Here is a 12,473-nt window from a genome sequence, read left to right as displayed (position 1 = left end):
ATAAGAGCTGGCATTCAAAGTAAAATCTGACTTCTGAGCCTATGCTTTATTTTATTTTACTTTATTTTATTTTTCAGACGGTGTCTCCCTCTGTTGCCCAGGCTGGAGTGCAGTGGTGTGAGCTTGGCTCACTGCAACCTCAATCCGCTGGGTTCAAGGTATTCTTGTGCCTCAACCTCCAGAGTAGCTGGGAATATAGGCACACGCCACCATGCCCGGCTAAGGCCTATGCTTTTAATCATTAAACAACATTGTCTGTTAATTGAGACAATGGATAGAGTATGCTTAAGTAGGAGGGAGGTTAAGGAAGAAAAGTTAAATGGCTTACATTGTCTCAGTTTCTAAAGCAGTAACATGTTGGCAATGACACTTATATGGCATTATGATAAATGAGTGTTTGTACATGTGACATGTTTAGTACAGGACCCATTATAAGTGCTGAATAAATTGTAACTATTTTTAGGAGGATGCATTAAGTCCTCCCTGATCCCTACCACCTGTTCTCCTTTGGAAGAAATTCAGCCTGGTCTTTCTCTCCATCTATCATTCATACCTCCCTATAGAAGGAAGGAAAAGTATTCTAACTGGTAAGCCAAATCCTTCCTCTCTTCAGATCCACCGGCCTTGCATCAAAGTGCACTTTTATCTGCTTTCTAGCATGCAATAGGGAATCTGCCTCAAGTTGTCTCTAGCAAGGCAGGCAAATCCATGTATTTCTGAGGAGAATTCACAAGCCATGTTGAACACAGACCAAAATCACATCATCCAATTGGTTTTACTAACATTAAACCTGCACTTTAATCTCCAGCCATCTGACTTTTAAAACTATCTTTTAACTGGTTCAGAACTCCACTGGTAAACAGAAATATATGTTTACAATCCCTAACTCCTTCATAGATATTATTTTATTGCAGATCATTTACATTAAAAGATACCTAGAATGTAGTGTGCATTTTAATAAACAGATCCATTGCTTACCCTGATTATAATCTGTGCCACATCAAAGTCTGAAACATCATCTAAAATTGGCTGGGTATTTTCTGGTCCATAAACAAGGCAGTTAAACAAGGTTTTAGAAAAGAAACCAGGTGAAGGACCACCGTGAACTAAAGAAATGGCAAGCATTTTGCCAGCTTCATAGTAAAGATTCTCTTTCAGAGCTGTAAATACAGATGAAAATATATCAAATACACTTCTATTATTGTAAGATAACCATCATTTTAAATATATATTAAAAATTAGTCCAAAAATCTAAGCATTAGATAAATATAATGCTTAGAAGCTACCATTATGTAGAAAATATAGATCTCACCTAAAATATAAAAAAAGACACATTTTTCTGAATATAAAGTAAAAATCTATTGTAGAAAACATAAAACACAATAAACATACCACCATAATAACCACTGTAAACACTTTGGTGTATAGTCATGCACGATATTAGGATGTTGTGGTCAAGAATGGATGAAATACATTAAAGGTGGTCCCTAAGATTATAATGAAGCTGAAAAACTCCTATGATCTAGTGATGTTATACTGTCATAGCACAATGCATTACCTTTTGTATATTTAGATATACATATACTTACCATCGTGTTACAATTGTCTACAGTATTCAGTACAGTAACATGTTATACAGGTTTGCAGTCTAGAACCAATAGGCTTTACCATATAGCCTCGGTGTGTAGTAGGCTACATCAACCAGGTTTCCGTTAAGTACACTTTACGATCTTTGCACAATCATGAAATTGCCTACTGACACATTTCTCAGAACATACCCCTGTTACTAAGTGACAAATGACTGTATTTGTACCTCTTTGTGTATATAAATATAAAAACAATTTGACTTATGTTTTATCCACTTATTATATTGTAAACTTTTTATTATACTACTCAAAATTACTCAAATCTATAGTTAATAAATGTATTTAGACTAACTTAGAGATGTACTATAATGCAAACCATCCCCCTATTACTGGCTATCCTGGCTAAGTGACATTTCCAACTATATGAGACATAATGTTATAGTCAACATCTACTCACATATTCTTGTTTATATTTATTTGATTAGGATTCCTACATATGGTATTAATAGGTCAAAGGATAGGAACATTTTTAAGGTTCTCGATCTATATCACTAAATAATCTTTCCCAAAGGCACAAATTTACTCTCAACAGTACATGCTGTCTTACCTTACTGTCAGAGCTTGAATTAAAATTGTCATTTCAAATGTATTAGCAACTCTGATGTGTCAAAACAATCAAGTAAATTTTTCCTTAATTTTTAAATTGTTGAAAGCAACTTATTAATAAGGGACATTAACAATACCTGCGCAATAATCTTGTAAGTTACATATTCATAATCACATTTTACAGATGAAGAAACTGAGATCCAGAGAGAGTAACTAAGGATGTAAAGAACTAGATGTGTACAAACTTGAATTCAGATTCTGTGATTTAAATTCACGTACTCTCCACCATACCAAAGCTGCCTTGAGTTAACATTACTATTTGGAAAGCTTTTTATTTATTTTTATGTTTTATTTTAAAGGGAGTTTACAATTAAACTGTGTGAACTATACAGAGTAAAAATGATGCTTTAGGCAATGGTGAGGATGTTTACAAAAAATATAGCAGGAAATTCAAATGAAATGAAACGAAATGCCTTCTCATTCTTTCGAATTTCCTATTGCAGCAAAAGTAGTAAAAAAGCCCCTAAAAGAGAATGCTAGAATTACCCACTGCTTTGAGATGCCTGTTATAATTACCTTAAGTTCTCACCAATAGTAAAGACAGAAAACTATCATATACATAATTGTGCAAAAAAAAAAAAAAATTATTGCAAACAAAAGTATACTGAAAAATTGGTTACATGTGGACTAGGAAACTATGTTATAAAAACTCTATGTTAACCGCAAATTCCAAATATACAAACAAGAGGAATTCAAATAATCATCCCCATTTGGCCACTCTATTAAAATGAGATTAAAGATAAAGTTACACTTAATTATGGATTAATTTTTAGAAGAATATTGCTATAAAGAATGTATATTCTTAAATAAAAAATGTTTCACCACAAAATTTACTTTTTCAACTGTCACTCCCCCTTCCCACTTTCCTGTGATTCTGTCAGTAGTTTATTAACAAAGTGAACTGTATATTCAGAGCACAGGTATTAAATATCAATTCTAACCAGCTATCTATCTCTTTTTCTATACATGTGATATTTGGTATATACAACAATAAATAAAATAATTACCTTGAGAATTTAGAGACAAGTTCTTTGACAAGGACCCTTCAAACAATGATGAGTTCTCAAGATGTTGCATTAAGAGACTCAGAAATTCTTGCTTTGATCCAGGATGCTCACTTCCAAAATTATCATTTTCAATAACATATGCTACTTCAATTGCATATGAAGGATTAAAGTTTCGATTTCTGAATGCATCTAAGGCACTAGTCCAGATATTGGCTTTGTTGATATATAATCTTTTAGTTTTTTTTTTAATTTGGAATCCTAACTCTATTAATAGTGTTGATACATTTCTTCTAAATTTGCTGCCTTGCCTATAAAACATGAATTTAAACATAGAGATAAGTACTTTAAAGTACTTTATGTGAAACAGCAGTTATATAGCCAATAAAACATGACGAGGGAAAAAAAAAGATTAATAGGATATTCTTCCCCAACTTCCATCCAAAATCGTACCAATGGCTGCTACTAGAACCAAAAACAGTTATTTGATAATCTTAGTTTTAAATTCTTGATTCCTCATCCCAATCTTTGACCAAATTAGAATCATTTACAAGAAAGTTGATAGATAATTATCTCAAATTTAACCAACCAGTGAATTCCGGTTTACTAATCAGAATCTCAGGCCGGGCGCGGTGGCTCACACCTATAATCCCAGCACTTTGGGAGGCAGAGGAGGGCGGATCACCTGTGGTCAGGAGTTCGAGACCAGCGTGACCCACAGGGAGAAACCCTGTCTCTCTATTAAAAATACAAAATAAGGCCAGGCGCAGTGGCTCAAGCCTGTAATCCCAGCACTTTGGGAGGCCGAGACGGGCGGATCACGAGGTCAGGAGATCGAGATCATCCTGGCTAACACGGTGAAACCCTGTCTCTACTAAAACAATACAAAAAACTAGCTGGGCGAGGTGGCAGGTGCCTGTAGTCCCAGCTACTTGGGAGGCTGAGGCAGGAGAATGGCGTAAACCTGGGAGGCGGAGCTTGCAGTGAGCTGAGATCCGGCCACTGCACTCCAGCCTGGGCAACAGAGCGAGACTCCATCTCAAGCAAGCAAGCAAACAAACAAACAAACAAAATAAGCCGGGTGTGGTGGCGCATGCCTGTAATCCCAGCTACTCGGGTGGCTGAGGCAGGAGAATCACTTGAACCAGGGAAACGGAGGTTGCAGTGAGCCGAGATCGCGCCATTGCACTCCAGCCTGGGCAACGAGAGCGAAACTCCGTCTCAAAAATAAATAAATAAATAAATGAATGAATGAATAAATAAATAAATAAAGCCCAAACTCTCACCTTCCTGGCTAATGGCTATAATTAAGTTTCTTAATTGTAGTTTACTTCACGTTTACTATATCCTTTTTGAAAAAAAGCAAATGTAATCTCTGCTTACTATGTAAGAAAATGTCTTTGAGAGATTACACAATATATTTTAAATCATAAAGTCATAATTAACAGTAGAGCTAATATTATAAACAGAATTCACAATTCCTAAAATAGTACCTTTTAGTCTAGACCAGTAAGTCACGAAGTGTGGTCCCAGACCAGCAGCAGCATTGCCCCAGAACTTGTTAGAAATGCAAATTATTGAGCCCTACAGCACATCTATAGAATCAGAACCTGTCGGCATGAAGTCCAGCAATCTGTTTTAACAATCCAAGTGACTATATAAACCAGCTCAATCACTCCTTCCCTCAGTTTCTCCATCTGTAACTGGAATTAATGTTCTCAAAAATAAATTTGTTTTGGGCAATGCCCATGGATCATTTTCTATACCAAGTATGAATTTGTCCCACCCCAAGACATTACAGTGCCCTAGTGTGGGCCAGGTTTTGCTTTTTCTTTTTTTATATCATCCTCTCTTCATTAACTTATGTTGAATAAAAGCCAAAGTCCTTTGGAAGTAAGACAATTCTTCAGAAACATACCTGTTTTATAGCAGGTTGATTCCTTGCTCCTGCCTGATCAGGGGAATGTTGATGCTATTCTTCTAAACATGACTACATGTTAAAGCAGGAGCAAGGAGTCAAGCTTCCCTGGTGTAACATCTTTGGAAATCTAAATATTAAAATTATTTTAAAATAATGTGAACATCTATTTTGATACTAAAAGTATAACAATATTTGTAACAGATTTTTCCGTAGAGTTAACACAAGTGGCATAGTAAAACAGATATTCTTCAAATTTTGAAGAGTACTTAATATTCTACCTGTCTACAAATTCAGTTATCAAATGTCTTCACAAAAATTATCTTTACTATCTTCTAAGGTTTTAAACTTGAAACTTTTTTTTTAGAGACAAGGTCTTGCTGTGCCACTCAGGAGAGAGTATAGTGGCATGATCATAGCTCACTGCAGCTTGACCTCCTGGGCTCAAATGATCTTCCCACCTCAGCCTCTTGCCCAGCTAGGACTACAGGTGCACACCACCATATCTGGTTATTTTCTTAAAATATTTTTGTTGAGACGAAGTCTCCTAACATTGCCCAGGCTGGTTTCAAACTCCAGGGTTCAAATGATCCTCCCACTTTAGCCTCCCAAACTGTTGGGATTACAGGTATGAGCCACCATACCCAAACTGAAATTATTTTTAACAAGAAAGTATTTCATCATGCTTAGCGACTAATTTTCTACTTCTTCCCTATTGGATAAAGCAAGGCTCTAAAAACTCTTTTGCAAATCTATATAAACATAAAAATCTTAACTACAGCTGAACAAATACCCAACATTATAAAGATGTAATTCCAATCTTATTTAATTAAAATTTTGAAAGTAACTTATTATTTTGCTATCTTTTTTTTTTTGAGAGTCTCGGTTCTGTCACCAGGCTGGAGTACAGTGGCACAATCTTGGCTCACTGCAACCTCTGCCTCCTGGGTTCAAGCGATTCTCCTGCCTCAGCCTCCCAAGTAGCTGGGACTACAGATGCCCAGCTAAATTTTGTATTTTTAATAGACATAGGGTTTCACCATGTTGGCCAGGATGTTCTCGATCTCTCGACCTCTAGGTCTCCCAAAGTGCTGGGATTACAGGCATGAGCCACGACACCCAGCCTATTTTGCTATCTTATGGGAACAGAAATTAATGTGATAATAGTATGTACGCCTTAAACTTTCTAAAGGGAAGAGCTGACATTTAGACTCCTGACATTGACAGTAAACAAGCAAACAATGATTATAACATCAAAGCTCACACCTGCAATCCCAACATTTTGGGAGGCGAAGGTGGGAAGACTACTTGAGACCAGGAGTTCAAGACCAGCCTAGGCAACATAGCAAGATGTCCATCTCTACAAAAATTTAAAAATTAGCTAAGCATGGTGGCATGCATCTGTAGTTCCAGAGACTTGGTAGGTTCAGGTGGGAGGATCACTTGCACCCAGGAGATTGGGGCTGCAGTGAGCCATGATCATGCCACTGTACTCCAGCCTGGTAACAGAGCGAGACTTTATTTCTAAAAAAAAGACAAAAGAAAAAAATTTCTATTTTAAATAGGATTCTTTCCTTTTAATAAGGTGACATGGTATGCTTGATATTTTAATTTCCTGTCTTACTCTATAATCAAATAACATTTTAAGCACATTTTCCGGATCAGTGTTTTTCAAACTATCTTGAAAGTGATCTATAATAAAAAATATATTTTACATCATTACTCCATACACAAAAAAATTAATTAGGATAGATACACTTTTCCCAAGTATGATGCATTTTGGTATTTTGTATTCCATTCAATCCCATTTCATTTTCTTTAAAATGCTGGTTGCATTGATTTCATGATCACACGCTGGGTCCTGAAGGTTGAAAAACACTCTTCTAGACTACTGTATGATCACCTAATATTCTAAATGTATATGGCATTTCCTATCATAATTTTCTCCAAATAGATTTTTATGTATTTCTCCAATTCAAAATACATACCTCAGTAGATCTTTACTCTGGGATCCAGGTGACTGCCTGGGTAATTTAGGTGATGACTCTTCCAACAAACAATCTGTAATCCCCACATTATTAGAGTTGGGTAATACATGTTTTTTGGCTTTTTGGAACTCTCCTACAGATTTAAATTTCCATGTTAGCATAACAGAGATATAGGTAAAAACTTTTAAATAATACACATTTGAATAAAAACTTTATTCAAAATTACAAAAAATTACCTGAATTGTAGATAATACCCCTACATTCCAAACACTCCCAATTTTGCTCCCATGACCGTAGTGAGGAGCAGGCTAAATGTGTGCCACTGGAACCACAACACTGACAGCGCTTTATTTCCCATTTGCTGAGGACATAAAGAAAAGCAGATACTTACATTTCGTTTATTCTAGTTTCAACCACTAGCAATGTCCACAGGGCCTCCCTTCTTACACACACACACACACACACACGCATACACCCACCCAATCGATTTTCTAAAGGAGGAAAAAGATTATCTGCTTCTCTAAATATCTCTAATGTAAAAACCAAAACTAACTTATCACACTCATATGCACATACACAAAGAATATAAACATCAGACAAAATATGATTAAGAGGGAGAAAATAAATTTTCCTTTCTATTTTGAGATGACTATGCTTACAGGGAGATTGCTGTGTCAGTATGTCTGATATGGAAGAAACATTCAGTAAATTTCAAGGTGAGGAATATTTCCTAAAATAAGCTTGCTCAAACACCTCAGGTATTGTGCAGTTCAACAGAATCCAGACCTCCTACCTGGCTCATATTTATATTCTCTGTCATCTGTTCCCAGCTCCATGTTTCCCCACTGTGTTATGTGATGTATGCCATCACATATTCATATTCATATTTTCTCCATGACTATGTGTGTGGGCTATAGTGTGGGGCTCCAGCCTTTTTGTTGGGTATGACTACACCTTCTCTGTTTAGAAACAGATTTAGCTCCCTGCGTGTGTGAAAGTGTGAGTGGCAAGAGAGGTAACTAGACATCATCCCTACCCCAGAGGTGGGGGCATATCATCCCTCTGTGTGGGTGTGCATATGTTAGCATGTGTCCTCTATATGTGAGAGTCTCTGCCCAGTGACAACAATAAGGAGGAAGAAACAGCTAACCTAAGTGCTTATTATGCTCCAAGTCCAGTTCTCGCTGTGTTCATATGAAAAGTTTAATCCTCACAATTGTAGAAGGTAGATAGAACCACTGTTACTTCCATTTTAAAGAGGAAATCAAGGCACAGAGGGGTCAATAACTTGTCCACTCAAGTTCACATTAGCCAAGTCTCAGACTGAGGTTTCCACTTCAGTTTATCTAGCTTCAGACATGCTCTTAAGCACTAACCATGCTGCCTTTCACTAAAACTGCCTTCCTCTCACTAGGATGAGAGGGTATGAGATTACAAAGCAGTCATTCAGATAGACAATATCTTTGTCCTAGAAAGAAAAGTTGTAACTACTGATTGAGAGACCAATGGTATACAAGAAATACATATAGGCAAAGAACAGCCTAAAATAAATTTGAAAAATATCAATATTATGAATGTATTGCTTCTTAAAATCCTATATACATTATGTCATCTATGCCTCAGCAAAACTCTTGAGGGAGGTATTATTGGTGTTAATGAATGAATAATCAGGGTCACTAGATAAGTAACACAGGCAAGAATACAGTTACTTGACACCTTCAATGAGATCTCTGCCTTCTAAGAATTTTTGGTTTAATAGCATTAAATTTAACGCCAACTATACTGTAACAAGCACAATGAAGGGAACCCCTAGCCCAGAGTAGGGAATCAGGAATGAGGACAGCTGCTTACAGGAAACTTTCCAGAGCAGGCTAGACCTTAGCTGAATCTTCACAATTATGTAGTAGCTGACTCAATCTTGTTTCATGAAACAAGGCTCCCAATATTCTGCTCTATACACTGAGCTTACTATGTTAAGTAAGATTACATAACAGTGATAACAATTTATTGAAATTTCCTATATAAATTTTGTAAACTGGATTTGTTACTTCTTATCCTACATCTTAAAAAATGAAGGTATTCTTGGTTCCTACTATGCAACACAGTACATTGTACCTAAAATGCACAAAATTACTGTTAAATAAAAGAGCCACTGACATTATGAAAGAGTAATCAATAAATTTCAAATGCCAAACGCTTTTTATAGTGGTCCAAAAGAAACAGTGCTAGATAAATCTAGTTAAATTACCCTCTAGAACTGTGCTGTCCAATAGAAATACAACGTAAACCATATATGTAATTTAAAATTTTCCAGTAGCCACATTAAAAAATATAAAAAAGTTAAATAATATATTTTTATTTCCAAAATATTATCGTTTTGTTCAATATGTAATCTACATAAAAATTATTAACAACAAATTTTAAGTTATTTGGTCACATAAGTTCTTTAAGTCATAATAAAATGACTATGGGCTGAAATGTGTCTCCCTGCACTTCATATGTTGAAGTAAATCTTAAGTCCTAGTACCTCAGAAGGTGACTATACATGGAGATAAGGCCTTTTAAGAGGTAATTATGGCCGGGTGTGGTGGCTCATGCCTGTTATCCCAGCACTTTGGGAGGCTGAGGCGGGCAGATCATGAGGTCAGGCGTTTGAGACCAGGCTGACCAACATGGTGAAACCCCATCTCTACTAAAAAAAATACAAAAATTAGCCAGGCAAGGTGGCATGCACCTGTAATCCCAACTACTCGGGAGGCTGAGGTAGGAAAACCGCTTGAACCCGGGAGGCAGAGGTTGCAGTAAGCCGAGATCGTGCCACTGTGCTCCAGTCTGGGCAACAGGGCAAGACTCCATCTCAAAACAAACAAACAAAAAAAACAGGTAATTACAGTAAAATAAAGTCAGATGGGTGGGCCCTAAACCAATATGACTAGTGTCCTTATAAAAATAAAAGAGATTAGGACATAGACAACACACTGACAGAGGGACAACTCGTGTAGACACAGCTAGAACAGAGCCATCTGCAAGCCAAGGACAGAGGCCTCAGAAAAAACCAAACCTGTCAATACCTTGATCTTAAACTTCCAGCCTCTAAAATTATGAGAAAATAAATTTCTTTTAAGCCCCCCAGTCTGTGGTATTTTGTTAATGGCAGTCCTAGTGAACTAAGTCTTTACAGCACCTTGCAGTTTGGAAAAGGGAAATTTCAGGTGCTCAATAGCCACACGTGGCTATTGGCCACCAGATAGAACAGTGTGGCTCTAGAAAATAGAGTCTCGTGATAATACAACAGAGAAATAGGTTACAACTATACTAACCACAAAAATTTCTCTGTAAACGGATGTAAATGTGCATTAGAAAATATCCCTCATCTCAGTTTAAACTTCTAACATCCTAAGAGCAAAACTACGTTTCACTAACTATAAAACCTACTTTGTCAGCAGAAGGTTTAAACAAGGAACCACTAAGAACAACTGAACTTTCAGAAATACCTATCAGGTGCATTATAGTCTCGCCCTTCTTTGCAACGACATCTTCGAACATCACAACGCTCATGGTGCTGCAGAAGCTCTTGATAAGCGTTTTCCTCTAATTCCCAGGAAGCATCTCTATGAAAGAAACAAGATATAAAATATGCTTTGACCTATAAATAATGTTACATAAGAGGATCAGGAATGAATCTAAAAATAAAACTTTTTTTTTTGAGATGGAGTCTTGCTCTTTCGCCCAGGCTGGAGTACAGTGGTACAATCTCGGGTCAAGAGCAATTCTCCTCTGCCTCCCGGGTTCAAGCAATTCTCCCTGCCTCAGCCTCCCAAGTAGCTGGGATTACAGGGGCCCGCCACCATGCCTGGCTAGTTTTTGTATTTTTTAGTAGAGATGGGGTTTCGCCATGTTGGCCAGGCTGGTCTTGAACTCCTGACCTTGGGTGATCTGCTCGCCTCAGCCTCCCAAAGTGAGGGGAGGGATTACAGGCGTGAGCCACCGTGCCTGGCCTAAAATAAAAACTTTTATATACTTAGGAGAATAATAAAACTTGTCCTTTTTAGGATTCTCTTTAAGATATAAATCCATTAGTGTTATTTTACCATACAGTTAATTAGTCTCAATGAATTTTCACGATAAATGAAAAGTTAACAATAAATTTTTTACAACACATTTTTCCAAATATTTCACTTTCGATTTTTAATTTTAAGTTCACTATCATTATTTCTGGATTCTTCATGCTTAAGTATTAAGAAAATTCTTACATATTTTAAATCACATCTTGATTCTCTCAATTTATACATACCATTTTGAAGTCTCTTATAATTGTGTACAAAGTCAATCAATTAAAATTAGACATAGCTGAGCTACTTATAAAGAGATTATAAATCAATGAATGAGACATTTATGACACAGTCCTTGCTTTCCAAGAACTGGCCATCTGGGGGAGGAGGTTTTCCATTTCACCATTTGAAATGGCTACCTGTCCATGCTCACTGAATCAGACATAGGTGATCATTTCCATTGCTATTAAATCCTACATTTAAAATATCTCTTTTTATCATAAGGCTAAATGTTACTCACTTTTCAGGAATATGAATTCCCATTCTCAACATCTCTTTCTGAAAGATGTCACTATTACTGCATATTGTACACCTAAAGAAAAACACTCCCGCATTTATTGCTTGAACCTACAGTGGAAAATAGAAAGTCTACTGTTAATGATTTAAGTCTGTTATCAGGTGATGTATTATGTAACAGAACATGTGCTATTTTTAACAATATATTATGAAAACATTTTCTATGCCAGTGGGTTCTCAAACTTTGTCCTTATAAACTAAGTTATCCCACTGCTAAAATCTAGAATTCTTTTTTCCCCCAATGGTTAAAAAAAAGCTAATTAATACTTAGCTTTACATCACCCATATATTTTTTCAATCTTATTGTGTAATGTCATTTTACTTATTGTGTAATGTTACTAAATATTGTGTTGTCCTCTAAAATGTGAGAAAAAAATGAAACTCCTGAGTTACTTCATCTAGAAATGGCGTTTAAATGTTACATAAAAATCATCACTGGTTCTGCTTTTAACTCAATCTCCAAGAGAGCTTTCTTCCCAAAACAAGAGAAGTATAAAACCTATCCTCATTGCTATAGCAAATATAGATACAGAAGCACCAGACAGAGGGTACTCAGAAGGAAACAGGAAACTATAAGCCTACTGGAAAGAGTAGCCAGTCCCCAGTAAAAACTAGTAGCATGCATTTAATTAACAGATAGTTAACTCCTGCTTTACAGATGCCAAACACCATGCCTCTAGAAG

At 36.3% G+C, this 12,473-nt stretch overlaps 1 protein-coding gene across 1 annotated transcript in view; it reads right to left on the bottom strand.

Moving 5' to 3' along the window:
• G2E3 (G2/M-phase specific E3 ubiquitin protein ligase) overlaps window positions 1-12,473 on the bottom strand; it is a 53,799-nt gene that overhangs the window by 10,564 nt on the left and 30,762 nt on the right. The window contains exons 5-10 of the mRNA XM_025391134.1: window positions 11,735-11,841; window positions 10,657-10,773; window positions 7,399-7,523; window positions 7,163-7,295; window positions 3,260-3,567; window positions 979-1,160 (exon numbers count right to left, since the gene is read on the bottom strand). Coding sequence (XP_025246919.1) covers window positions 979-1,160; window positions 3,260-3,567; window positions 7,163-7,295; window positions 7,399-7,523; window positions 10,657-10,773; window positions 11,735-11,841 — 972 coding nt within the window. The remainder of the gene's footprint in view (window positions 1-978; window positions 1,161-3,259; window positions 3,568-7,162; window positions 7,296-7,398; window positions 7,524-10,656; window positions 10,774-11,734; window positions 11,842-12,473) is intronic.

This window comes from Theropithecus gelada, chromosome 7b (genome assembly GCF_003255815.1).
Source record: "Theropithecus gelada isolate Dixy chromosome 7b, Tgel_1.0, whole genome shotgun sequence".
Lineage (NCBI taxonomy): Eukaryota > Metazoa > Chordata > Mammalia > Primates > Cercopithecidae > Theropithecus > Theropithecus gelada.
This window is presented reverse-complemented; position numbering and strand designations above follow the sequence as displayed.